This window comes from Pezoporus wallicus, unplaced genomic scaffold (genome assembly GCF_028554395.1).
Source record: "Pezoporus wallicus isolate ANWC-B61680 ecotype Strahan unplaced genomic scaffold, APGP_CSIRO_Pwel_v1 contig_5069, whole genome shotgun sequence".
Lineage (NCBI taxonomy): Eukaryota > Metazoa > Chordata > Aves > Psittaciformes > Psittacidae > Pezoporus > Pezoporus wallicus.
Genome location: NW_026642361.1, coordinates 1,075,394 through 1,102,000, shown reverse-complemented (window position 1 = coordinate 1,102,000; position 26,607 = coordinate 1,075,394). Strand labels below are relative to the sequence as shown.

Here is a 26,607-nt window from a genome sequence, read left to right as displayed (position 1 = left end):
CCGGGGTGGGGGGTCACAGAACGATCTGGGGGTATTAAGTCGTTGTACACTGTCGTTTCACATTTTTACGTGCAACGGCTTCAATCTCCATTGCGGGTTCAGCCCCATTGATTTCTCTGCGACTTCAGCCTGGAAAAAAAAATCAAATAAAAACAAGCAAACAAACAAACAAAAAAAAAAGCAAAGAGCTGCATTTTATGGAGCTCCTTCATGTTGATGCTGTTTTCATTCGCTTTGAGTTGCAGGTAATGCCTTGGGATGTTATTGTGTTACGGTGATGTGCAGCCTGTTCATCTGCTAGGTTAAACTCGGAGCCTCCACCCGGCTTCTCGGGACGGATTCTCTGGCTGTGGTGGCAAGTGGTCTGGAGGGCGACCTGCTCTCTCCTGGCAGGCAGACGAGGCGAAGCTTCACGCTTGCATCACCTCTACTTTACCTGATCACTTGAAACCACCTCCCTTGCCCCAGCACAAACGCAGGCGCAAAGAAGGGACTTTCCTGCTGTGTCAGGTCCTCTCCCCAGCGCTCACCGCTGCCTGGTACCCCCTAGAAACAGCCACCGCACAAACGTGCTGGGGAAAAGGTCCCACTCTCTCGGCGACATATGCCAGGTACGCTTTTTGTCAGGAAAAGTGAAATATTCTGAGGCAATTTGTAATACAGTGGATTAATTTTGATTTCCCGGGGTAGAAACAAAAAGAAGACTGTCTCTAACCATAGTCTGGGGGCTGGCTTTATTTGCCAATATCAATATTTGTGTGGAAAGCTTAAAATATGTTGTTTTTCCAAGAGCTCAATTTTTAAAAGGGGAGGAAGAGGAGGAGGCCTGTGGATGAAATATTAGCAGCGTATCGGTTAACCACTAAGTCCTTTTCTGTATTCATCTAGCCGTCCTCGGTAGGAAGGGGAGAAAGTCTAAAGACTGGGGGATAGATGTTCCTTAATTCAGGCTTGCGTTTCAGAAGGTAGGGGCAGTTCTCAGCAAAGGACAAAATAAGGCTGAGACTGTACAGAGCTGGTTGCTGAAAGACCGGGGTAAAATTGCTCTGTGGCTTTCAGCATCGCTGAACTACACATTTTTAATCTGATCAAGCACACATCACATTAAAAAAGGGGTGGGAAAAAAAGGTTCTTTCAAACGAGCTAGCCTTGGAAATCGGCAGTCCCTGTCAAAGCAGCTCAATGCATCCGTTTGTTAGTGCCTCTAGCTTGAACAGGGATCTATTTTTCAGCCCCTGTCCCTTCTGTCTCACACCTTCCTTTAGCTTCGTGCTTAGAAACCAGAATGTCGACCCATATTTCATGCCTTAGAAAAAATTAATTAATCTGAGATGACAAGGCAGCCCCCGCACACACTCTCCAGGCCCCTCGATATATTCAGAGCCTTGGGGTCGCTCCGGTAATGTAACTCGTATATTTTCAGATTGGTCCTAATATTAATCAAGTTCCCAGCAGGGAAGACGTGTGTCTCGCCAAGGAGGGCTTTGCTTTTGGTTTGCTCCTTCGCAGAGGTGCGCTGATGCTCAGCACTCCGCAGCCAGCTCCCAGCCAGTTCGGCGTGAGAGAGCGAGAAGGAGTCGCTGGTAAAGGAAGAAAGCAAGCCAGCTTTACTTAGTTATACTTCTACACTTAAAACTCTGAATAACCTCCTCTGGGGTAAATTAACTCCCGGGGAGAGGGGAGAAGCAAATGTTCACCCGTGACACACTGTGTAACCTACTAGTGAGGGTTTTGGCGTTTGGATTTTGATCCTAAGGCATCTGTTTCTTTGCTCTGTTTGTAGCTCGCCTTGCGTGTGTCTCTATAATTTGTTGGAAAGCACGGCGGAGCCGGGGAGGGGGTGGGTTTGGCGTTCAGAGGGCAGACCCCGCTGCAGGAGTCCCTGCCCGCTCGGCTTAGCCACCAGGGTTGTCCCCCGCCAAGGCGGGTGGAGCGGAGCCATCCCCGGCTGAGTGGAAAAAAGGGCTCTGCCTGCCTCTCCTACGGTCCCGTGTGGAAACCCGCAGCCTACTCTAACCTACTCTTATTCCAGCTGCGGAGCGAAAGAAGTTGGATCCGAGAAGCATCTTTAGAGGCAGATCTGTCTTCCTGACAGTGCCAAACTTCACGGGACTTTGAGTCCACGGCCCAACTTCCAAATTCTTTCTAAACTTGGTAAAGGGCTACAATAGCAGCCCGATAAAACATAGATTAAATTCGTGTAGGATTTGTTTGTATAGCACATATGTAAGTAGGATTCATTATAATTTGAACTAGATCAAGATAAGAGGTTAATACTTATACAGAGCATCTCTGCTGAGATTTCCTATGGGGCTAAGATTAAATCCACACACTAAATATTATCTCGCTCCGTTTTGTGTTGAAAGAAACTTTAGACGGTTTAAGAAGGGCCATTACGTGTTGCGAGAAGAAAATTGTCGAGTTTCGTCCAGCTTTGACACCAATCCGGCTTCCCCAACGGGCAGAATGGGACGAGAGAACCTTCCCGTTCACGGTTTCTTGTCTTCCTCCTGAATATGCCTTTAAGGCAGATGAAATCTTTATTTTATCTGGGCAGGTGTTACACAGGAAACCTCCCAAACAGCTGAGGAACTGTCAAAGCGCCAAACTGCAGGAACCGTGAAATGATAGCTGTCGTTACGTGTTGGCTGGTTTGTGGACAAAGTCTGGGAGCCTCTGAACCTCTAGCCTGGCTGGGAAAGGCTCCGGGCTCGGGCCCAGCCTAATGAGAAATAACGCATCGCTTTCCCCGCGCGGGATGAGAGGGCTCAACGCTCTCGTCCCCTGCCCACGCGGAATTAACATTAAACTACCGAGCAGGAGAACGGTCTATTTGCTCCTACACTTTCACTCATCTCTGAAAACATGGGTCCCAGGTTTTGGGTAAAGTAACTCCAGACAATTATGCTAAATAACGCTTCCCCACCGAGCGGATAATAGGAGAGATACCTCCTCACACCAGAACCGGTTTTGTTTGTTTTCCTAGGTGAAGAAAAACCCCCTGTAGGAGCAGTTAGTTAAAGCCGGCTTGGATCAGTACCTTTTGCAGCCTGGCTGCAGAGATCCGAAACACAATCGTTACTTTTAGGTATTAGGATAGTGATGCTTAAGATACTGAAGGAAAAGGTCCAACAAGCCCCCAACTCAACTTCTTTCAGTGTTCATTGAGATGCACTGCACATATTTTGTTTGCTGGCAGTGAAAATACTTCACATGATTCTTCTCACAAACAGGATGTCTGGAAAATTATAACTTAGCCAAGCTAGATTTTGAATCTGTAATTTGCAATTTGCCACATTCCGCTGGGAGGGAGACGTGGAGCGAGTCGCGGAGTATCTTTTACACCTTCTTTCGCCTCCCGCGGGTCAGGTCGCTCGTTCCCAGGACCGGGGGATGGAGGCGGGGGCGCTGGGCTCTAGGAGGGTCTCCCTGCAGCCTAACTCCTGAACCCAGCTCAATGAAATCTGTGGGTCTGAACGTGAAACGAGGAACGAGGTGAAGCCTCAGCCAAGAAAACAGAAGTCTTTTCTATATGTGGAAATACTGAACCGTTTGAGCACCTGTTTTTCGAGACAGACAGTTCTTTTCGTATTTCACGGACCCTCCTTTCTCCTGCTGCTGCTGGAGTACCCTATCCCACCCAAGGAAACGCATTGCTCCCCGTCTTCCCCCGCTGCCAGCTCGCAACTGCCCCTCGCTGCGAGGCTGTCCCCCTGCGGGAACACCCAGCTCTCGTCCTCATAGCTTCCCCTTCCATTTTCCCGGATAACTGGAGTGTGGGAAGCTAATAAGACCCCCAAAATTCGTTTAGCCCAGTCCCCGGCAGTGCTGATTTCTTCCCATTCAGTCCCTAAATAAATTTCGTGTTGTAACGTTTCTGGAGAGAAGTGTTGATGTGAAACAGATTAAAAAATAAAAATATATTCTCTGCGGTCCAGACATCCGTAGTTAAAAGCTGCTATTATAAATGGGTGGGAGGGACGGGGGGATGAGGAATCCCGGGCATTCGGAAGAGAGATGCTAGCCCGTATAGACGCCGTTCGCATTTTATTTAAACAAAAGCAAGGACGTGAGGAGAGCTGTTGTGGAGATTCTCAAACACGCAGGCTCACTGTTTCAGCTGGAAACTGCCACTCAGAGCCTCCACAGCATCATCAACTGGGGATCTCGTACTGACACCCCCTAACCTCCCCGGGGCCGTTTGCCTCTTCCCGGGCGGGTCCCGAACGGGACACAAGCGTTTCTTTCCCTAAATCCGTTCCCTTTTCGGCAGCGAGACGCTTGAGGTTTGTGCAGGATCCTCATTGTTACTCTCGGGTGTGTAACTTCCGATCTCCAGAAGGAATGGAATGCGAAGCGGAGGGGGGAGGCAACCCGCCTTCCCCGCAGGAGAGCCCTGCGGGCGAAGGGCGCGCCCGGCTTATCTCTGGGGACAGGCTTCCCCCGAGGAGCAACTATGCACTGCAGGGGCTAGCTCCTTCACACCACCTCTGGCCACGAAACGTCTCTCCATCACACATAACACCCTTCCACAGAAGGTTTAGGAGATACTTCATCTCTGGAAACACAGCGGCACATCTGCACGCAGCTCTTAATAACCGGGCTGCCAGGCGGAGGGAGGCAGTCCCCGAAGAAAGATGCTTTTCAAAGCTGTCTCACCTCAGAACAGGATTTTTTTTTTTCTTTCCATTTTTTTTTTTCTTTGCCGCCTTCTCCCCGGGATCTGTCCAACCCCTTTTAAATGGTTTTAGTCAGCTGAAGTCAGCTTTCTGTTTTCAAGCTTTTAAGGGGAACGAAAGCCATACGTGGCGCCAATTCTCCCCTAGGTTACATCTCTCCTTCCTTTTGAAGTCAGCTGTTTTGCACAGAGCTAAATGAGAGCAGAATTTGGCCCCTGGAGGTAATAATGATGTAGAACAACTCACTTATTTTGTTATCATTTTATTTATTTATTTATTTATTTCTCGGGGGGGGGAGGAGAGATTTATTTTAAGCTTCGGGTATAATTTCTGTCACTCTCTACCTTTAATGCTCAGATATTGTCAGATCATGTGTATAAACCACGTCGGTAAATTCGCCGGGGAGCACTTTGCAAAGCCGGGGCGAGAAGCGAATGGAGTCACTGCGGGGGTGAAGATGCTACAGGAGGGCTCTTTCTTCGTCAGCGGATCTGGGGGGGGGAAGGAGAGGGGGAGCAGCATAGAAGACGCGCAGCCTGTCCCGAGCCTGGTCCCTAGCCGCGTCCGGCGCTTCCACCGCCAGCCCCGTCGGGGTGACCAAGGCGGGGGGTAGATGAGGGAGTGCGCGGCAGCCAGCAGGGGCGGCTCTTGGCTGCCAGCGGGACACGCGTGTCCCTGCGGGAAGGCACCGGCGCTCCCTACAGCCTCCCTGGAAAAAGACCTGCTGCTGTTGGGGACGCTTGGGGTTGGTTTGTTTATACGGGCACTGGAGATGCTCCTTGTCCTTGGCTTCCCTGGAGTTTAATAGCTGCCTTTAAAGAGGGACATTTATTGGAATAAAAGGTGATTGCAGGCTTCAACAACGTTGCATGTGTCTTTCATTTAAAAGACACCGAGAGCTCCTTCTTTTTTTTTTCCTCTCTCTCTTTTTCCCTCCCCCAAGGCATTCGGTGCTTTTAAGGCATAGTTATAAACAAACTGCCTAAACGCCAGCACACGGAGATGCAGGCAGCGGGGGGAAGGGAGAGGATCTATTTCCCCGGGTCTGGAGCAATCGTTGCTCCAAATAGTGCAATGAGGAAACGTGCCGCTTCTTCAAGAAAAATCCAGGGACGGGACCTCCCCCTGTAGCGGCTTCTGGGGCCGGGTGCTGTCCCTCGCCTGGGAGAGGCAGCGGCCGTCCGGACCCGGCCGCACCTGGCAGCGCACGGCTGGCACAGCTCGCCCTCCTCGCCCCTTGCCCTTCCCTTCTCCCTGAGCTTGCGGGAACCTCTTCTACCTCTGCCTCCCATTAGACAGGCAGAGCAGCACCCCCGAGAACACTCCAACCACCCCAAGTCCCCCAGAGACAGCTCTGCGGGGCGGGTGGTAGTGGGGTTGGGGGGGGGGGGGCAGCAGCTGGGCAGGGGTCTGCGCCTCCCGCCGCCGAGGCTGATGCCAGATGCAGGTAACCCTGGAGAACGGAACGGAGATGGGAAGTGTCAGCAGTGATAGCAGAGAAGGGCAGGCTGTGCCCTCGTGGGACGATGCCCACTCTGCTGTAGCTGAAACAAGCATCCCTCACTTAGCCCCCCTTTCTTCTGGAAAATATCAAACCAAAAACCAGCTGAAGAAGAAGTGGAGCTGCTCGCCGAGGAACAAGCTAGACTTAAACTGGCCTTCACCTTTGGCTGGGTTCACAGGAAAGGTCTTTAAGGCGCTCGGCAGTCCCGCCTGGCCATCACTGCACCTATACTTCAACCGCTCATTTGAGCTTCACTTTTTCTTCCGTCACGTGGGGGAAGGGCCACTGAACTGATTTCTGAAATAGCCTTAACAGAAGAGACAAGCTCGGGCCTACGATGCTGAAATACTAATCCGAATTGATTGCAGACTCGGTGTTACTTTACTCCAACGATTACTCCTTTCACTGGGAAGCAAGGAGCAGCTCCTCTCTAGAATGTAGGCCTTCTCTAAGTAGTTTCCTATCTCTCTCTTGCCTGTGTTTTAAATTCTGTCTATGTGTGAAAGGACCAAGGAATTGATCACTTCGAAGCTCACACTTTAGGTGAAAACCACCCGATTTTCAATACATAGGATTGCATGCATATATTGCTCATTTATTTTTCTTTTTATTACTTAAGACTATTGTTTCAATATTTTCATTTAGAAACTGCTTTTTTTTTTCTTTTTTTTTTTTTTTTTTGCTTTTGTGTGTGTGTTTTGTTTTGTTGGTGTTTTTTGTTGCATTGTTCTGTTTTGTTTTCAAGTCGGTAGTGATAATATTTCAGGAGATTTAAAATAAAGGTCCCATTTTAGCCACTTTACACACCCACACAGAGGCAGACTGGAGGTCTGTTTGACAGCAGCCAAATTCCCTTTCAGGCCGGTTTCTGATGTGAGAGATTTCTATTTTTAAGTTCCTCTATATTCTGTTCCATCTACACAAACAGCTGCCTGTAATATTTCTTTTTTTTTTTTTTTATTCTAGGACCAAACTTCTGAGTTGTTCAATAAATAACGAACACCGGTTCTTAATTTTACAACACTGGAGAACAGGACTGCAGCTACCGATGTATCAGTCAAACTGATTAGAGAAGATCCTTTACTTCAGGGTACGTGGCCTTGAAATTACCTTGCTCTAAGCCTCTCGGGGAGCTGGGGGTAGAGGGAGGGAAACGAGGGATTACTTTCTTTCCACAGTCTCTGGAGAATGTGAATAAGTTGCGGAGAAGTGTCCTTTTCAGGCGTCCTCCTCCCACCCTCCCTGTCTCCTCTCACTCTCCTGGCACGCTTGTGTGCGTTTGTCTGTCTGAAACGGATCTGTCTGTCGAAAATGGGCCTGGAACTCCCTCCTGTGTTGGGATTAGGTCTTGGGGGACCTGGGGTGGAGTTACACGGCTTGCCTATTTTCATATTCATTAGAAATGGGAGGTTGCATAAGGAGCCCTGCTGAGCTTCAAGATATAAGAGCAACTTCGGGTTCCCCTTTTCAAGACAAGACAAATCAAAGGCTCAGAAGCAAACCGGCTCCCTGAGCTCTGAACGTCTTTCACTCCCTCCTTTCTTCCCTCCCATCCACTCACCCACTTTCCCTCCCTCCCTTGCTCACAGTCCAGCCTCTGTCTACGGAAGAGGCTCTCAAGCAGCCTTAGATGATTATGGATTTTCTGAGTGAGAAGTTTGCCCTGAAGAGCCAGGCGAGCAAGAACAGTGACTTTTACATGGGAGCAGGAGGCACTTTGGAGCACGTTATGGAAACTTTGGACAATGAGTCCTTTTATAGCAAAACGACAGGCAGCAAATGTGTGCAGGCCTTTAACCCTCTGCAAAGGGCTGAGCATCATGTAAGGCTGGAGAGGACATCACCCTGCCAGGACAACAACGGTGAGTTGCCACTCTTGCTCCTGCGCTTTGCCCTCCCTGGAGATATGCAGGGGAGGTTGGGGGGCTTCTTCCATGGGAGACCAAAAGCAGCTGCACAGCCCCTGGATGCTGGAATGCGAGAGGCTGTCAGATAGCAAATAATAATAATAATAACAACAATAATAATAGTAATCACAGCAACAGTAATATCAGTAATATTAATAATACTAATAATACCACCACCAGAAAAAGGCCATCTCCTATTTCAAAAGGCTCTTTCCTTGCTGGTCTGCTGGCGCTGCCTCTCCCTCTGCTGCCCTTCCTGCCGGCCCTGGGACCAGGCGGGAGCGGCAGGATGCCGATAGCACAACCCTGAGCGCACAGGCACGGCCCGCCGGGATCCGGGGCCGCCCGCCCAGGGGAACTACCGACAGACTGACGAGCCGGCGGGAGAGCAAAAGGGCAGGGAACGACCGCAGCTGCCCCGCGGTGTCCGAGGGGAGGTGGCCGGTGGGGGCTCGGGGCTCTCCGCGGCCCTGGGGATCGGGACCGGTGTTTTCACCCAGCGAAGTGGCTGGAAACTGCAGCGCCGGTGTCGGTGTCTGCGGGACAGCGGCACAGAAGGCTCCTGGCCGGCGGATACGGCTACAGGGTGGGAATGGGAGGTCACTTAGTCATGTCTTTCAAATAACGCCCTGCGAGGGTAATATAGTGGGGTTTTCTTTTCTTTTTTTTCCTGCTGTGTTACCGAATAATCCATAATGGTGACTCTTCACAGTGACCGAAAACGACTTATCCGATTCAAGCAACAGTATTAAATATATATAATTATTCCCCCCCCCCCAGCTCATCGGTAAGGAAGATGTAGAATATTGTATTTTTGAAACTTTTAAAATTTAATTTGTCCCATTATTCCACCACGATGAAAATTATGTACAGAAAAAGTTAATTTCAAAAATATTTTCCCAGCAGAATCGGAAAACATAGTTGAGATCAGCTGAAATAATGAGAGTAGCAACTTCATCTTGGGCACTGAAATATTTGTTTTGAGAACATCATTTTTTTATCAAGCTCTTTGTAAGAAATAAGGACAGATTCTTGCAAGTGCAACCAAAATAAGTCCCTGTAGAAAATTTATACACTGAATTTTTTCCTAATTAGCTCATTTACTGTGTGCCTTGGGGGCTTTGGGGCATTTCCTATGGTAAGTATCTAAAAATTGTGTTTGGTTAAAATGAGGTCGGACTGAAAGAAATTACTGAGAATATCCCAAAGCAAACTTCTCGTTGTATGTTACATGCCATATTTGTATTTTAATTTCAACAGTTTTAAACTTTTTTTTTGCCTGTTTTGAGAGAGAAGGGCAAAAAAACCCTGCTTTTTTGAATCCTGTAATGTATCACATGACTTTTTTCAGTGATGTGAGATATGTAAAAATAAAATAAATCATAAAGGAATGTTTTCATTTCTTATTAAGAAGCTACAGAGGAATATTTCTTATCTCTACCACTCAGATTTTACCTAAAACCAAATAGTTCCCACAATCCTTATACAATGTATATGAAACAATCTCTTTTAATAAGTTAACATTTTGCAGAAGCCCTCTGTATTTTGTAACCATAACAAACTTAATTGGAAACAATTCCACTTTACAAATCCAAGAAAAGGTATATGGAATCTACTGAGTTTTTAAAGTGAAATTAATTTTCTGTTTCATTTGCTTCTTGAATTGTCAGTTTACAGTTATTTAGTTTGCTTCACAGTTATTTTCTGTTTTCATAGAAGTAAGGTTTGGGTTCTTTTTTATATCTACCTCCAAGTTTAAAGGCATGTTTGTCAATAGCTTTATGCCACTTACAGGAAAATCTGTTTTAGGCTAAGATTCCTTATCTGTGCAAAACCAGTTGAAGGTGATTTCATGGATTATTAACTACTTCTGTGGCATAGCAAAAATGTTCAAGTACTCTCATGCAGTCTCCTTACACTGAAAGACTTTAGATTATATTTTCAGATACAGTTCTCTGTTAAAATTCAATGTGATTTAGTACTTCTACTCCACATGTAGTTAATATTCCAGATTCCTTTTCCACGATCTTGCATAGAAATATGCAGCCACATAGAATCTGGTTCCTTGTGAAACTGTTTTATATAAACTCTTGAATCTAAAGCCTCCCCTTTAACTAGTTATTTCCCTCCCCTACCTTACATACAGTGAACTATGGGATTACTAAAGTAGAAGGACAGCCTCTTCACACAGAGATGAGCAGGCCCATGGACAATTGCAACAATCTCAGGATGTCTCCGGTGAAAGGGATGCAGGAGAAGGGGGAACTGGATGAACTTGGTGATAAGTGTGACAGCAATGTCTCCAGCAGCAAGAAAAGGAGACACAGAACAACTTTCACCAGTTTGCAGCTGGAGGAACTGGAGAAAGTATTCCAGAAAACTCACTACCCTGATGTCTATGTAAGAGAACAGCTAGCTCTGAGAACAGAGCTCACTGAGGCCAGAGTCCAGGTAGGAACCCAGCTTCAGCATTTCCATGACAAGTTGTGCATTGTAGGAATTGGTAAATGACACCCTTGGGGACTGTACAAAAGCCTATAAAGCTAAAGTAAATAGCTCATTTTGCTTTATTTCTTTATGGATGTGAGCTGTTATGCTGCAATACTAAAACAATTTGTCAGTTTTTTTTAATGGTTTGTGGGGCTATTTTAGAAACTTGTTTAAAGGATGAGAAAACAACATCAATAGTAAAACAATCTTGCTCTCTGGTAGTCCTGCTTTACTGTCAGAGTTCTAGGCAATGATTACATAAAGTGTTGCATGTAAAGATCCCATTAAAGAGTTGCATGTAGTTTAGATTGACAATGCAGAACTTGGACACAGAGGATTCTCTGTGTGTTGCAGCATGGAAAGCACTATTTAAATAGGAATCAAATTCCTTAATTGAATCCAAACAGTATGTATTGAAACTGCACATAGATAAATCTATATAAATACATGTGTATGTGTGTGTTTGTGTCTTGTGTAGAGCAAGGACGTTATCATTTCACTTCTGTAGCATGGAATAAGCTTAACAAAATTGGGAAGTATATTTTCTGCTTTTTTAAACTTGCATATCCGATAGATAACGTTATTCTAAGTTTTGGAACAAAACGTACTGTTGACTGCTTAGTGCAGTGTTTGAGTGTCTTAACTGCGTACAGAGTTGATTCATTCAGTATGTGCATTCAGTGGAGTAATCTCAACAATATTTATGGCTTTGGATATATAATGGTGGGAAAAGAAGCTAAATATCCAGGAAATACAGCCCTTTCCCCATTTAGAGATCTTCCCTTAGAAAAGGGTATGAGCTGCATTTTGTGAGCTTATCCTATTTTTAGGGATTTCTCTATTCTGGTAATACTCATCATTTCAGTTTGGGGTATAGCAGCTCTGTCAATTCTTACAGACTGGGATGAATTTTTTTAATTTAGAGACTTGAATATGATAACAACTTCACAACTTGTAATCAGACGCATGCACACATGTATATAAAGAAATAGACGTCCGTGCACATGCATGCAACTGAATTTAAACCAGGATCACTTTCAGAAACTAAATCAGCTAATTAATTTCATAAAGAAGTGTTCTTTTCATATCTATACAAGCAGACAGCATGTTCACTGTTACTGGAAAATAGAGGGCAAAATTATGTGTCAGTTACATCGATAGAATATTGCTGATGCTGGTGGAATTTAGTTCAGCGGCTTTTAACTCTTCAGACTCTGTGCAATCCCTCTCCCTCTGAATTTTGTACAGTTTTCCAAGTATGACCTCCATTCATTCACATTTAGTCTAGATTAAAAAAAAAAAAAAAAAGAAGCTTGCACGATGTTAAAACACTGTTCTTAGAAATACGTGGTTCTGGGATAATGAAAACTACTCCAAGAAAACATTATTAATCAGAACAGGGAGGGGGAAATTGGGCTAAAATGTGTCAACTGACTTTTTGTCACATTTTCCAAGTTTTAGAAGCTTTGTATGGTAAAAGTATTAAAAATAATAGAGTAAATGTAAAACCAGGTGTGTCTGCATCAGACTTTCACAGATTGTTTCTATTTTATTTAAACATGTTCTCTTCTTTCTTAAAAGACAACTGATCTTTGCATTTCTCATACAGTAAATATGAAAGGAAATGGTGATCATTTTTATCCAGAGTAGCAACAGTATTCCATCACAAGATTAAGCAATTTAAAAGACCTTACGTCATTAGAAGCAAGCATCTGGCAATTCAAGGATAACAAGCAGCAGATTTTTACATTGCTTTGTGGAGGCACATGGTTATTTTATCTCTGCCAAGAGTCAGTTTCTAGTAAAGTGATGTAAACAGAAACATTTTGGGGGATTGTCAAAGGAAAGAAATGTGTGCCTTTTTTTTTTTTTTCTGATTTGGTTACTATGAATTCAAGCAAATTGATTGATTTAGTTTACCAGAGTGATCAGCTGGATACCTTACCCACATTTCCCTTCACCGCCATTTCATCAACATCCAGTTTAATATTTGTCCTGCATACATGCAGAGAGAGCCAACCTGAACCTAATTTATCTAAGTTGTTCTCTTTCCTGCTGCATGTCAGTGAAGTAATTGGCACCCATTTTAAGGAGGTTGTCAAGGTCTTTTTTCAATGAAAGAGTCTCATGACTAAATCCTCTTAGTGTGTTTTTGATGCCTTCTGTGGAGACAGATTTTTTTCTTCATTTTCTTTTCTTTTTGCTGAGCCTCAGGAGTTGTAAATAATACAAACTTACCAACAAGCTCCCTAGCAATATATACTCAGTAGTTACGTGCATGGACCTTGCTTTGATTGCCGAGTACATTTTAAAGGATTACACATACTAAATTAGCAACGAGTCCTTGGGAATTAAAATGAGGAAATTTATGCCCTGGCTGCTTAAGCAGAATCAAAGGACAGTTGAATTCTTCAAAGATCAAGGCAAAAACTGAATTATAAATGAAACAGTTATTTTAAATATTGCACCAGCAGGGATCAGAAAAAATCCCTCAAAATGGGATTCACAGGCAGTGTCTATACATAAAACAAAAATCTCTTCATGTATATATTACTGTTAGTAGTGTAACTTCTTTTAAAGAAATTGCTCATAGCTGAACAACAAAGTTTTAGCTGGATAATATTACTTTTTATAAAGCAACAGCTACTTTTCTTCGCAATCTCTTTAATTTATCAGGGTAAGTCTTAGCCAGCCCAAACTAAACTGTTTGAAAGGAAAAAGGAAAGTTTTTTTGAAGATAACAAAACAATGACAGATATCAGCACAGCAAGAACTGTGCATGTAATAGGTTTCGAGGTAACACCAGATGCTCAAAATATTACAGAACAGCCCAAATGTTATTGAAGCATAAAGAAAATAGCTTTCAGTTGACAAGAAGGCATTGTTTGGGGTCTAAATTATTTCATGGTCTAAATACAAAGTGCTGTTCTTTAGTTTTCCATTGTCAGAAACAGATATCACCTAAACAAATGTGAAAAAATGGCACAACAGTTTTAAAACTGTTCGCATGATTTTTTTATTATCTTCCTTCCCTGTTAGTTTTCCTTATAGAATCTTTTTCTGCAGTACAGACTACTGTCCTGCTACCAGCTTAACCTGCCTTTTCATCACTACTCTTGATAATTATGTATACCTTTAGGAGGTAGATCACATTATAGTCATACCTAATGCGTGGGCGTATGAAAGTAAGAGTAAGTTTCTTAAATTTCTTTAAAATTTGACTTGTTACTACTTGGTAATTTTCCTCTACAGAACTGAACTCTGTCAGAATTATCACTGTCTGACAGACTGATCTTTTTTGTTTCTCTTTTTTTTGGCACTTTAGAAAGGAAAAAGTGCATATTTTTAAAATAGCCAGAAATAATTCCAATAGGTCTGACACTGAAAAGGTTGAAACTATAAGAAATTCATCCACAAGTGGAGAACTTCTTTTTCCTAGATAAACAGCTACCGTTTTTATCTTAGATAAAAAAGCTACTGTCCAAAAACCTCTTGGATTTTCCTAAGACTGTTTGCACAGTATGTAATTAAGTTTATCTTGATGATTATTTCCTCATATGCTATAGGTTTGGTTCCAGAACAGAAGAGCAAAATGGAGGAAAAGAGAACGCTATGGTCAGATCCAGCAAGCTAAGAGCCATTTTGCTGCCACCTATGATATATCTGTTCTTCCAAGGACTGACAGCTATCCTCAGGTATGGCAAAATCCAAGTAGTACTTTGGTTCTACATTTACCTTCTCTTCCATCCCCAGGCACACAATACACACAAGATGAATGAAAACTTTTGTGTATTTAGTTTTCTGTGTTCTTTAGACACTTACAGGACCTGCCCCTGTGAACAATAGTTCTATCATCTAATTTGAATAATTAACTTTTGAAATAAGTATTTTTTAAACAGCAGGTTTAGGAGCTGCAGAATTTTATGTCATTTATGTACTGAAAATGGCTGGCAATATAGTTATACAGCTAAGCCTTTTCTGCACATAAAACTGTGTGGGGATTTGAATCACATTTAGGTTCATCACAAATTCTGAGTGAAGATTAGAGACATGATATTGACAAGAATGATGTAATTTTGACCACAATAAGATCAGGATTTCCCTTCTGGGCTATTTATAATCACAGGCAAAAGTGTCTTAACAACTCTGGTCTCCTCTGCTTTGGTAAGATGAAGTGTAAACCATGTGATCTATAGACAACTTCCTTCTGATGTATTAATCATGCACCATTTCTTTACGGACCTCAATAGACCATTAAATGCAACAAGTCTTCTACTGGCATGAAACAATATTATGGCCACATGCAATGAAAATTGAGTGCATATGGCTGAGAGAGAGCTAGAGAGACAAGAAAGCTCTTTTAGATAGTAGCAGTTTAATTTTTTTATTTTTTCTTTTTCTGTGCTCTGTTAGTATATAGTAAGGCATACTCTGTAATAAGATCATAATTTTCTGTCTCTGTTCTCCAGTCCTTTGATTGACTGCCTTGCCTCCCTCTCTGCTATTGTTTTTCTGCTTGCTTGATTTAGTACATTGAATACCTTTATTTTGAAGTATTGTTTTCCATGTCTTTATCTTCCCATTGCTTTTACCACATAATTAAGAAAAAAAAAGGTACCGTACAAAGCAGAAATTTTATATAGGTCCCTGTGGTAGTCATTCCACTGCTTGTGTCCAGATGCTCCTCTAGTTCATTAGGAAGCAAGGTCTCTGACAGCCTTAAGAATACACTCATGCTCTGTGTGGGCTTGCTTTGGGCATGCTCTACATTGGCTGAATGTAACTAGCTTTGAAACAGAGGCCTTGGGCCTGTGCATCATCTAGTTAGCCTAAAATGCTTTTAGTCTGAAGAGGTTGCATGTTACTAGTATTGGTGCCTGGGCCGAGGCTAGTTTGTGTTGCAGCAGCTCAGAATATGAGCACAACCATTTCAGATTTGGTGGCATTTATGTTTGACTGGTTTTCTTACATAAAGTGCATTAGCCCAGATTGCATCAGCAACTGTTGCATGACACACTCGGTGTTTAAGTAGGAGGAGCCAACACTTGGCTGAGACCTTTCTAAGTGGAGGTGTGCAAAAGGGTCTTAAGCACTCCTAGGCAGACTCACAAAGACATAGGTGCTCAGTCAGTCACAGATGTCACTCAAGGTGTTCAAATATCTTTTGAAGTCCTTCCTGACTTACCTATAGCATCACAATAGATGATACAAGGCATAGTACTTAAGATTTGGGCTTTCTATTCCTGACTCGGTAATCAAGACTACATTTTGTATCTTCAAGCTCATCTTGTATTTTTAGGAGGACATAATCTAGAATTTTTCCCACTGAAGGTTTAATTAGCATAATATAATAGAATAATGCAATCCATTAGTAAGGACAGAAGATGGTTGTCTTAAAATGAATGTTTTTAAAAGAATAAACACTTTTTTAAATTATATGAGAATATAACTCATGAAAGTCCAATCCCAATGAAATACCTACTTTGTACTTTCAGTTTGATAAAATGAGGAGTGAATTCACTGCTTTTCTATTTATGATTAAAAAAAAAAAACAAAAAAAATACTTTCCTGGGCAGATGACAATTAATTTTCAGCCTGGCAAAACTTTCTATCATTAATTTATAAGTTCTTAAAATCAGGAGATTGAAATGGAAATGTTGGTACCATAATCTTAAATAAAGCATTTCTAAAATATGTAGAGATATAAAATGCATAATCATTCAGAAACATAAATATGTAGTACTCACCTACAACCACAGACTAACACACTGCAAGTAAACAGACAAGCATAAACATATAATTGAGTCTGGTCAACTGAACAAGAAAGTTTTTTGTACCATACTTCATGAACAGGAGCAAGGTGTGAGTTAACTTTACATCGACTATTTCAATTGAGTACTTGAATTCATAGTTTGGCTACATGATAAAAACAAGGTGTTTTACTTCTCAGTGAAGAAGGTAGCAACTTTGCTGTATAGTGGAATATGAAGAGGTGTCCAGGCAATTATCACAGAACAGTCAGTGCAAGTTCACATTCTTGCTAACCTGGTGGTAATTCTTCATAGTTCCACATTCTTACATCTTCATCTTCAATAAAAACATGTCTGTATCATATACATAGCATTTCTAATGAGAATAGTGGAAACAATTAAAATCTGTATTAAAAACAATGACCACTAACATCTCTACATTCAAATCCTTTAAACTAGTTGTCCATTTATAAGTCCACTTGTGGAAAATAAATATACAGTACATGACTGACTATAAACTCATTTATCTATCCCACAGTTCAGGCAGAAAGAGATATTTAAAATTGTTATTTGCATGTTTTACTTTAGTATTATAGATTTATTTCCAAAAGAATTCAATCATTCAGTGTGGCTAATGCAAGAAAAGAAATCAAATATCCTTTTTATCTTTTAATCCCATCCCCATGCCCCATGTACAAGCACTTTTATTGTGACACTGACATGAGTAAATGTTAGACAAGCTTTGCCATACTTTTGAGTAAATAGTTTTTCTTGGGGATTGTAAAACACAGATCACTAGAGGTTATTTATGAAGCCTTTATTAACATGGGGGAAAAACAGACTCCCTGTTGCTGGCAAAAAAACACAGCATGAATGCTGAAAAACAATTAAATCAAGCTGAGATCTTCACTGCTGTGTGACAGAAGGAACAGGAACAAATGTGATTTTCTGGTGTGCATTATAGGAATTTGCAGCTTGAAGATATCTGCTTTGAATCCCACCACAGATACGTTCACAAAGCAGACATCTAACTTACATTCCAGCAAAAACATCAGTCTTTTTTGCAGTCATCAGAGAATGTGGAGACCCCTGCTTAGTCTCTTCACCAATTATTTTCATCAAATACAAATTAAGAACATGATGCTGCTATGCATCATGTAACTATATAAACCCAAAAGGATTTCCAACAAGGAAATGATCTTTTCAGCTTATTGCAGAGAGAAGGTTGGCTCTGAATCAGAGAATGGTTGATGGTGAGGGACCTTTGGAGGTGTTCTGGTCCAACCCTAATTTCAATAATATGATCTGATTTTGCTATTAAATTGTACATTTTTATCTTTGAAATAGTACTAAACAATTAAGGTTTTGTTGTTTTGTTTTTGATTGTGTTTTTCTTTCTTTTTTTTTTTAAACCTCGGTCATAATAGTTTGCTTTGTTAATTCAGTCTAACCCTAATTATTTTTACAATATATTAACTTTATATGTTGCTTATTGTGCAAAATGGTTGCTCAGATGGCTGCCAAGAAGTTCACTATCTCCTAAACTGTTCTAATTCTGCAAATACACACCTTCCAGTAATTATTCTAGTAACACCTGGATTGCAGAGGAGAACAGTTAGTGCAATATTTCAATCATCTATTTTCCATGTGTTTTTTCTAGGCTTTAACATTAAAAATACCACAACATTGTTAAGTTTTCGTTCAGATTAAATACTTAACTTTTGAAAACATTATACTGAAAATCAGTTTTTTATAAGAAAATATAATTTACAGTAGTTTTCATTCATTTTAGTAAAAGATTTCAGCTTCATTAGTTTCAGTATTTAAGCTTCAAGTTTCTCTTGCCGATGCAACATGTGGTCTAAGTCATCTTAAGTACACTCAGAAAAAAAATTCACTGGTTAAATCTTGTCCCAGAAACTTTGAGACTCATTAACTAGTAATATTCTGCTGATAGTATGAAAGCTAAGAGGCAGCATCTCAACACTGGCTGGCAAATGAATGCAGATTTACTTCATGGAGGTGTTTACTTCAACCCATCTCAGTAAATGCTAGTACATAAGTAGTACTTGATTCGGTTACCTACATTCAGTTTCTAGTGTTATTAAATATGTCTTATGATATCCGAGACACTTACAGTGCTGATGAATGAGACTTACACGAAATATGCATCCTTTAGGGGAGGCAGCTGGTGGCCAGATAGACATCTGTGTTTAGGAAACTTAACCAAATCTCTTATGCCAGAGATTGGTTATTTTTAAAGTTGGTGAAAATCTGGTCAATTATGTTTTCTCTTCCTAAAGTATAAGGTAAAAAAGTCCCTCTCTAGATTTTTTGTAATCCCCCTTTAAGTATTGTAAAGTTGCTATGGGGTCTTATCTTTATAAATAAAAGTGCATCAGTACGTAAATAAACATTAAATTGTATCCTTGAAAAACAGATCTAAAGGGTAATGTTTTTTCTCACCTAGGCTATTTTCATACTTTGCATTTTCTATCTTATTCTTCAAGTCTACTTCATGTCCTTCCTTTGAAAGGGTCTTTCTTGTCACACCATTATACTTTTCCTCTTACTATCATGGGTGAAATGATAGTTTGTTTCCTTTATTCACTTGAAAATGCAGGCAAGAATTGTATAGGACTGAATTTAACTTTTTTTTTCTTTTTTGATGGAAAATTGCAGTCTAGTGCAGGTGGGAATCCCAAGGAGACAAAAGTATTTAAAAGGTAGGGGAACTGGAACGATATGGAAGGTGTGTAGAGAGAAGGGAGAATGCTGAAACCTCAAATATAGAAGGAAGAGGCCGAAGTTTACATTTCACCCACCAGACTGATAAATCAAATTAAATATGTTGAACATCATGACATCATATGATTTGTTTTGGCAATCAAAGAGTGTAGAAGTGGTATCAGTATACATGTGTTATGTACTAAGTCCTTGGATCATCATTACAGTTCTGCTCTTGCCTTAGTACATATGGGCAATTCTCATTAGCAATAATCAAAGTTACATGGTCCAATTAAATCTTTCATATGGCATATATTAGACACCACATGTTATATGAATTTAAAATTCTTTTAACTGTAGTAGACATATAAATGACAGTTAATCACAATAGTTCATTAAGGCTATGGGTACACTGATTAAGTAGGAGTAGATGTGGTAGACATATCTGAGCTAGCTTCAAAGAAGTTTTATCATATACTCATGCTGTCTAACTGTGACAGCGTGGAGCTCAGCCTGGACTACCACCTGCATGGTATGTTGCTTTGCTGCATATGTGATGACTGTTGCACTTCTGTGGCTGATCTTTCAACAAGAGTAACACTTCTAATCTTTTTGGGTGGTGTCTGTTCCACGCAAAGTAGTTTGTGCACTGTAATTTTTTTTTTTTTTTTGATTCTAAACCATCATTGTATGTGGTCCTGTTCAGAGTCTCAACATTTGGTTTGCTGCTTTATTACATTTTTTATGAAACATGTATTTCTTTAAGTGTGAGTGACTTTGCCTAGGGCTTAGTTATAAGGCAAATCAATTTTTTTCTGAGATAGAAACTTTTTAATAGTATTTGTTAAAGTATGAAATTTTGTCTTTATCACAGAAGTGTAATATAATTAATTCTTATTATAACTGTCCCTGAAATTGCAGTATGGAGAAGTTACAGTTTAGAGACAAAACATCCTATACAAGAATGAAAAATTGATGACTTTTTGAATTCTGTATTATTTTACGCTTAAGCAAGCTTGTTAAGCATGGAATCAAAGAAACGTGGTTTTATTTTAGTCGCTGTTTTTAAGGTCTAAATGTGGACTGAATGCGACTATCCCACATTTTAGAGCTGTAACATTGGGGCTCTTGTTACCAAGGGCAAACTTGCATTTTATGGACATATCTGAAAATGTTGTGTGCAACTCTTTCATAAGTACCTGAACCCAAACCAGTACGGATGATCTTCACGTGTTCATTAGGTCCATTTACTCCTAAAAAGTGATCAGAAATTACACCAAAAAAGCTTTTTGTCTAAAATACAAGAGTGGCAAAGCCTTGGAACAATCTGCTTCTGGAAGTTGCTGTATCCCTGTAGCTAGAGCTACTCAAAACTTGTCTAGATAGGCTATAAGTAACCTGATCTAAATTCAGTGTTACCTGTGAGCAAGGGTGTAGAATAAAATCCCAGAGGTCCTTTTCAGTTTAAATTATGCTGGGAATCTATGATTCAAACCGAGGGATTACAGGTAAATCTCTGCCCATAATTTGGGTTCCATTCTTAAGAGACTTCCAGTAAAAAAAAAAAATTGTAGCAAATGACAGACCAAATTAATTGAGTTGAGTTGATGGACTAGGAATAGCCTACAGATCATGACTTGTAAACTAGCAGTTTTGAGCAGTTTAACAGCTATTGCATTTAATCTGCCTAAAGTAGCTCTTTGTGCAAGCATAGATTTCATGTTTTCTCACAGTGCAAGGATTGTTGCTTCACACAAAGAGGAGTGACAAAAGTTTAGCAAATAAGCCTCTTTGACATTCATGATTTCTATGATTACGCAATTTCTTAACTGTTCAGTTAGTGCCACTGTTGTCTCCCTTGCAATGTCCAGTAACATTGTGAAAACAGAGTCAATGTTAGTTTCTAATTACTTGCTAGATTGATTATAATAGCGTATAACATGACACAACATAATACATATTATGTAATATAATAATAAAACCACAAATAACAACTTATTACTTCATATCTAGAAAATTTTAAAAAGATTATAATTTTGTTTCCCATGTGAAACAATAAAACATATGTCCACTCAAATAGAAGCCATGTGTCCTCATGCTGGAAACAGACTCCAGTCTGGGTAGGCACGTGGCTCAAATAGCATGAGCATCACATTTGGTGATGGAGAACCAAAGCTGAGTAAGTGATAGTAAGACTCTCAGAAAATGTGGAGATTTGAGTTTATGTGATTTCTTCAAGTGTTGTGGAAGACGGCTGAAGCTCCAGAAGCTTGAAATTTTAAGAGGAAAAAAGACACCAGGTGGGGTGACCAATTACCTCAGCTAATTTTCCTCTGCAGTGTCAAGCAGAAAGTCATATACTTAGGAAATGATATCATAACCATGTTAACAACCATAACTCTCTCACAGCTATGAAATCCTACTTCTTTTTGCTACCAGGAAGGGTGTGTACATGTGTGTATGTTTGTGTATAAACCCTACAGTAGGTAAATATATTGAAGGGCTCTGGTAATTTCATGGTAACCACAAGAGCAAAGCTCAAGTTGTTTGTGATGTTAACAGAAACCAGAGATGTGCTGTATGTATAGCCTCATTCACAGACTCTGAATTGCCTTTTATATAGTTCATGGATCACACAAGAGTTTAAGAGGAAAAATATTTTCTTTAAATTCATGTACATAATGTCCCTTTTCCTTCCAACATACCAAAAGAAGGTCTTATAATTTTGACTTATTGTAAAACATTACTATATTAATTTTTAATACAGGAATGCCTTCTGCACCTAAATTTCACTACAAGACATTTATATTGTAAATCCTTGCTAAGAAATGAAAATCTAATATCAAAAGTGAAGTCACTCAACCGACTGAAGAAAGGTTGATATGACTGAAACTATGACTGATTCTTTTGAAACATGTAACTGTCTCATGAGAGAAAATGTAAAGCTTTCCTAGCATCTTGTGGCATTTCTGAAATTAAGTTTATTATTTTGGATTCCTTCCTCTGAGGAAGAAACCTAAGGCACCTCTTTGAAAATTTTAGGAAGGAATCACTTGTTCATATATTTCTTTAACAAGACATTGGTATGTTTTGGGATTTGCAACTGAATTCTCATTTACACCTGTGCAATCTCACTGAAGTTAAATTGAAAGACATTTGTCTAGGATAAAAATATCAGGAAAATTGGTGGTACTAATCTTAGTTTACTGGACTCCAAACTACTAGAAATATGGAAGGAAAGAGTGACTTTGTGATACCTCCAGACCATATAGGCTTTTGGGCACTTTCAGACTGAGCCTCTGAACCTTTTGCAGTCTTCCCATCATGACTGTATTAAAGGAAAACTCGTGAGTGTTCCTATTTAAATAGATTTTTTTTTTTAAAATTCTTCACATAATTATATCTGTGCAGCCTGGGCAACTGCAGCATTTGACATACTGTTTCTGAGAAAGAAATCTTAGTAAGTCAGATAAGTGAAACTTTGTCATGTGTGAGTTTGCTTCTTCAGAATTAGCTCCTCTATTACCTCTATTAGATGCTGCATAGATGAACATGTCTCTCCCTGGGCAAGTTCATCCTGTTGTGAAGTTTCCGAGACTAATCATTAGGCCTGGAAATAGCATCAGAAAGAATGGGGTTCTGTGTGCATGCGTTTAAAATATTTAATTTTATCTATTTTCTTCCCCTGAATTCTTTTTTAGCTGTATCGGCTCCCAGTTTCAGTTCTGTAAAGAGCTGTACCAGCAAAACAAACTGAAATGGAACAGCGTGGAAATAGGTATGGGTGACTCATTTTGTAGGAAGAAAGGGATAGAAAACCCAAACAGTTCCTTAATCTGTCACTGCTTCTGCAAGAAACGTATATGTAACTGTGAGATACAATAAAGTACAATTTAAACTTCTAGTGATCCTGAAAAAAGGAAAAAATAAAACAAGGTGATTTTTGCATGGATGACTGGCTTTCTGATCTTCTCAGCTCATGATTGAGACAGAATGTGTGCAGCTTGGGCTTTTAAGCAAAGTGAAGGTGTACTCTGGATTTTACAGGCTTTCAGCTGCAATCTTTTTTACTACTCCCCTCTGCACTCTAATCACATGCCTTGTAGCTCCAAACTCATTAAGTCTGAGAAGTCAGTAAGCCTTATGAGCCATAATAGATGTGTGGGTCAATGCAACAAACTTTCTTGAGCACCACAATGGTTCATGTAGGTCCAGATAAGATGTGTCCTTTAATCCCCAGATAAACCACCTGTTCCACAAAGATTTGAAAAGAAAAGGTCTGATTATAAGTCAAAAATGGCTCAGGTGGGTTAATTAAGGCAACTGAGCATCATATCAAGCCTCAGAGTTTCCCATGGGTTGATGTTTGAGAGTCTTCTAAAAACTGCTGAAAATAGGAAGGAAGGATGGGAACTAGAAAGTTCTGAAACTCTCATTAGATTCTCTTTCCTCCTGTAGATGCCAGGAGGCCGATAAGAAGGCAGAAAATTCCTCAATATTCTTTCCCCAGGCACCCTTACCTCTCAGCAGACCACCTAAGATATGCAGGAGCAGATGTCTGAGGTGTGCCCAACTAGTGTGTGTATGTGGAAAGGCAGGCTGCATTCACGTGAGTGGCTGTGGAAATGTGTGTGCCTGTACGTATACATATTGGTGTGAACAAGGAGTTGGGCTGACCAGGCTTTTGGGGAGATGTGTTGCTAACACATGACTTTTCCCCAGCCTTTTGGGGAGGAAGAAATCCAGAATGGAGCATCTACTGGTTCTTTTTTTTTTTTTGCTGCTGGAATTGCTAAGGGGTTGAAATTAATTTGCGAGCTCCTGATGACCCCTGCTAATACAGGTGTTCAAAATATTAACTTTTAAAATAAGACTGTATTTCTACCTCCCTATCTGCACTAGATCTCAGCTAGATTAGTTCAGTGAACCATAATTTATCTCTTTAGCTTGTTGGTGGCTTGGTGTATATGTATTGCTGCAAAGTACTAATACAATGGGAAAAAAACCCAAAACTAAGCACTAGAAAAATGTTTTCATTCTCTCTGTGTGTGTATGTGTGTGTCTGTCATAATTCATAGTGCCTTGATCTTTAGTTTGGCAGAAAAAAACCTCACTCAGCTAGAGATAACCTACATATCTTAAAAGACAAGATTCCATCGTCTATGGATTTGGAACATGAAGACAACTTTAAGTTTGAAGTGGGAATTTACAGTGCTAACCAAAGAGTAATTTCAATTGCTCCAACATATATAAGGGAAAAAAGACATGTGGGCTCAATCCCAGTGCATCAGAGCAGTGGTATAATGAACAGGCAACAGATTCTTAGGATGAAGACAAATTTTGCAAAGTAAAACAAAAAGAAAAGGAAGTAGTTACTGGCTGAGAAGTTCTGTATTGTGAATGAGAGTTACGAATGTCTTGTATAATGATATTTGTACATTTAAAAAAAAGTCAACATTCAGGAAAAACATATAAGTAAAAGTGGAGAAGAAATATAAAGCTATATTTTGTATAATGGTGAGTGCAAGTGGGAAATGACTGAGGAAGTTAGAGTATGCCAGAAATTATATCCATATAGTACTGATAGTGGGATATAGAGTTTAGAAAACAGGACAGCTGCTGACTGAGAAATTTGGTTAAATCAAAGTGAAAAAAGGAGGAATGAAAGAATGCATGGTCTCAGATAATGACAGGAGCTGACTTGTGCTAGGTCTTGAAAATCTCTCTATTCATCTTGTGAGAAATAAGTGAAAAATACCTATCCATAAATAGCATCTATACATAGATGATAGGAGACAGCCTGAGACTCGGAATAAAGCTTTAAGTGGGTGCCAAGTATAGAAGGCATTACACATCAAAGCTTGAATACATGGTTACTGCAGATCTTCAGCAGACATTGCTGGTAACCACAAAGTTTGTGTCCTAGTCTGTCATGCAACATTTTCCAGGGGTGCACAACATACCCAGTTAAGACTGGAAAAAAAAGTGCCCTCAAATATAATTTTGTATAAAAACGTCATGAAAGAATTTCTAGCTTAAAACCATCTTTGAAGCAGCTTTAGGAAAAACTCTCAGATGTATTATCGACCATGCCTGTATCTTATGGATTAATTTGTTTTCAAGCAATTACACGAGGCTTCTCAATATTTAATTTTGCAAATACTTGTTGGGTTTTATCGCTTGAGAAATCCTGGTTTGTTTTGTTCACCCTTTTATATTGTTTCCTATGATTATCATAAGAAGAAATTGTGATGAATATAAGCTTTTACAGTGAAAACAGCTATGATACTGTGCATTCTCTTGACACCTTTTCTTTGAAATCAGCTGGGTGCTTCCACTGATTTTACTGACTGGCTGGGCTGATGGCAACCTGCGGTCCAATGGTAAACGCTCCAGGTAAAACCACAGAGCAAATAGATGACAGAGCAAGAAATAGGATTCAGAAGCCCTTACTTTTAAGTGAATGATCTAGTATTTTGATTCAAGTAAGGTCTTCTTGACTCAGGTAATGTCTTCTTGGTGTTTTCTAGTACTATTGCAGAGAACTAATTAAGAACTTTTGGCTTGTTTTAGAGAAGAATTAGTAATGGATGTATTAAGTAAAGCAAACTAAGCATTGCAGAAAACAAAAGATGAACTATCTAAACTGAATCTTATTCATTTTATATGTTCCAGATTCAGAACAATCTGTGGGCAGGGAATACGGCTAGTGGCTCTGTGGTTACTTCCTGCATGCTACCACGAGACACATCCTCCTGTATGACACCTTATTCCCATTCACCCCGGACAGATTCTGGCTACACAGGCTTTTCAAACCACCAGAATCAGTTCAGCCACGTGCCCCTCAATAATTTTTTCACTGACTCTCTCCTTTCTGGGGCAACCAATGGACATGCTTTTGAAACCAAGCCGGAGTTTGAAAGGAGGTCCTCAAGCATTGCAGTTCTACGGATGAAAGCCAAAGAGCATGCTGCCAATATTTCCTGGGCTATGTAATATAGCAGTACCCTTTCTTAATTGCCTTTTTTAATTATATTTTTTTAATAGCAAGGTGAAAACATTTTTATTTCCCATATTTAAAGGACACAACAATAAGCTGCTCTGTGTGGAATGCTAGAAAACACAATATACATGATGTTTGCTTAAACAAATGCAGTATAATATTTAACAATAAACCAAGAATAAACCAAATAGATTTACCATGCAACAAGCTCAACAAGCCCTCTTTGTTTTGGTTTTCATATAGAAATATGTTTTGTTGTACCAGTTGATGAAATATGATTATAGAACCTACAAGAAAGAATAAAACTATTAAACAAATATGTCTGCTCTGTTGGTTTTTAGCAGTCCTGCGTACAAATTTAATGCTTTACAAATGGATACTTCATAAGGGAACAACTCTGTAAAGGAAAATAAATTTATTATGCTAAAACCATGAAGTAAATCGCTAAACACACCACACAGAGAAGGAAATATATGGTCATTCATGTTGTAGGTGGAATTTGTAGACCTAACTCATTGCTGCTGCTCTGAGCCAGCATATTATAAAA

At 40.3% G+C, this 26,607-nt stretch overlaps 1 protein-coding gene across 2 annotated transcripts; it reads left to right on the top strand.

The window, feature by feature from the left end:
- The first annotated feature begins 7,136 nt into the window (after positions 1 to 7,136).
- On the top strand, positions 7,137 to 26,377 carry ALX1 (ALX homeobox 1). 2 transcript variants are annotated; one of them, XM_057429502.1, is made up of 5 exons: positions 7,137 to 7,273; positions 7,773 to 8,045; positions 10,237 to 10,541; positions 14,147 to 14,275; positions 25,733 to 26,377. In XM_057429502.1, the coding sequence occupies exons 2-5, from the start codon at positions 7,814 to 7,816 to the stop codon at positions 26,051 to 26,053; spliced, it is 987 nt and encodes a 328-aa protein (XP_057285485.1). In that variant the 5' UTR covers positions 7,137 to 7,273; positions 7,773 to 7,813; the 3' UTR covers positions 26,054 to 26,377. The 2 variants fall into 2 exon arrangements, with proteins under 2 accessions (XP_057285485.1, XP_057285484.1); XM_057429501.1 differs by lacking the exon at positions 7,137 to 7,273 and having other exon boundaries at positions 7,511 to 8,045.
- Positions 26,378 to 26,607: the final 230 nt, after the last annotated feature.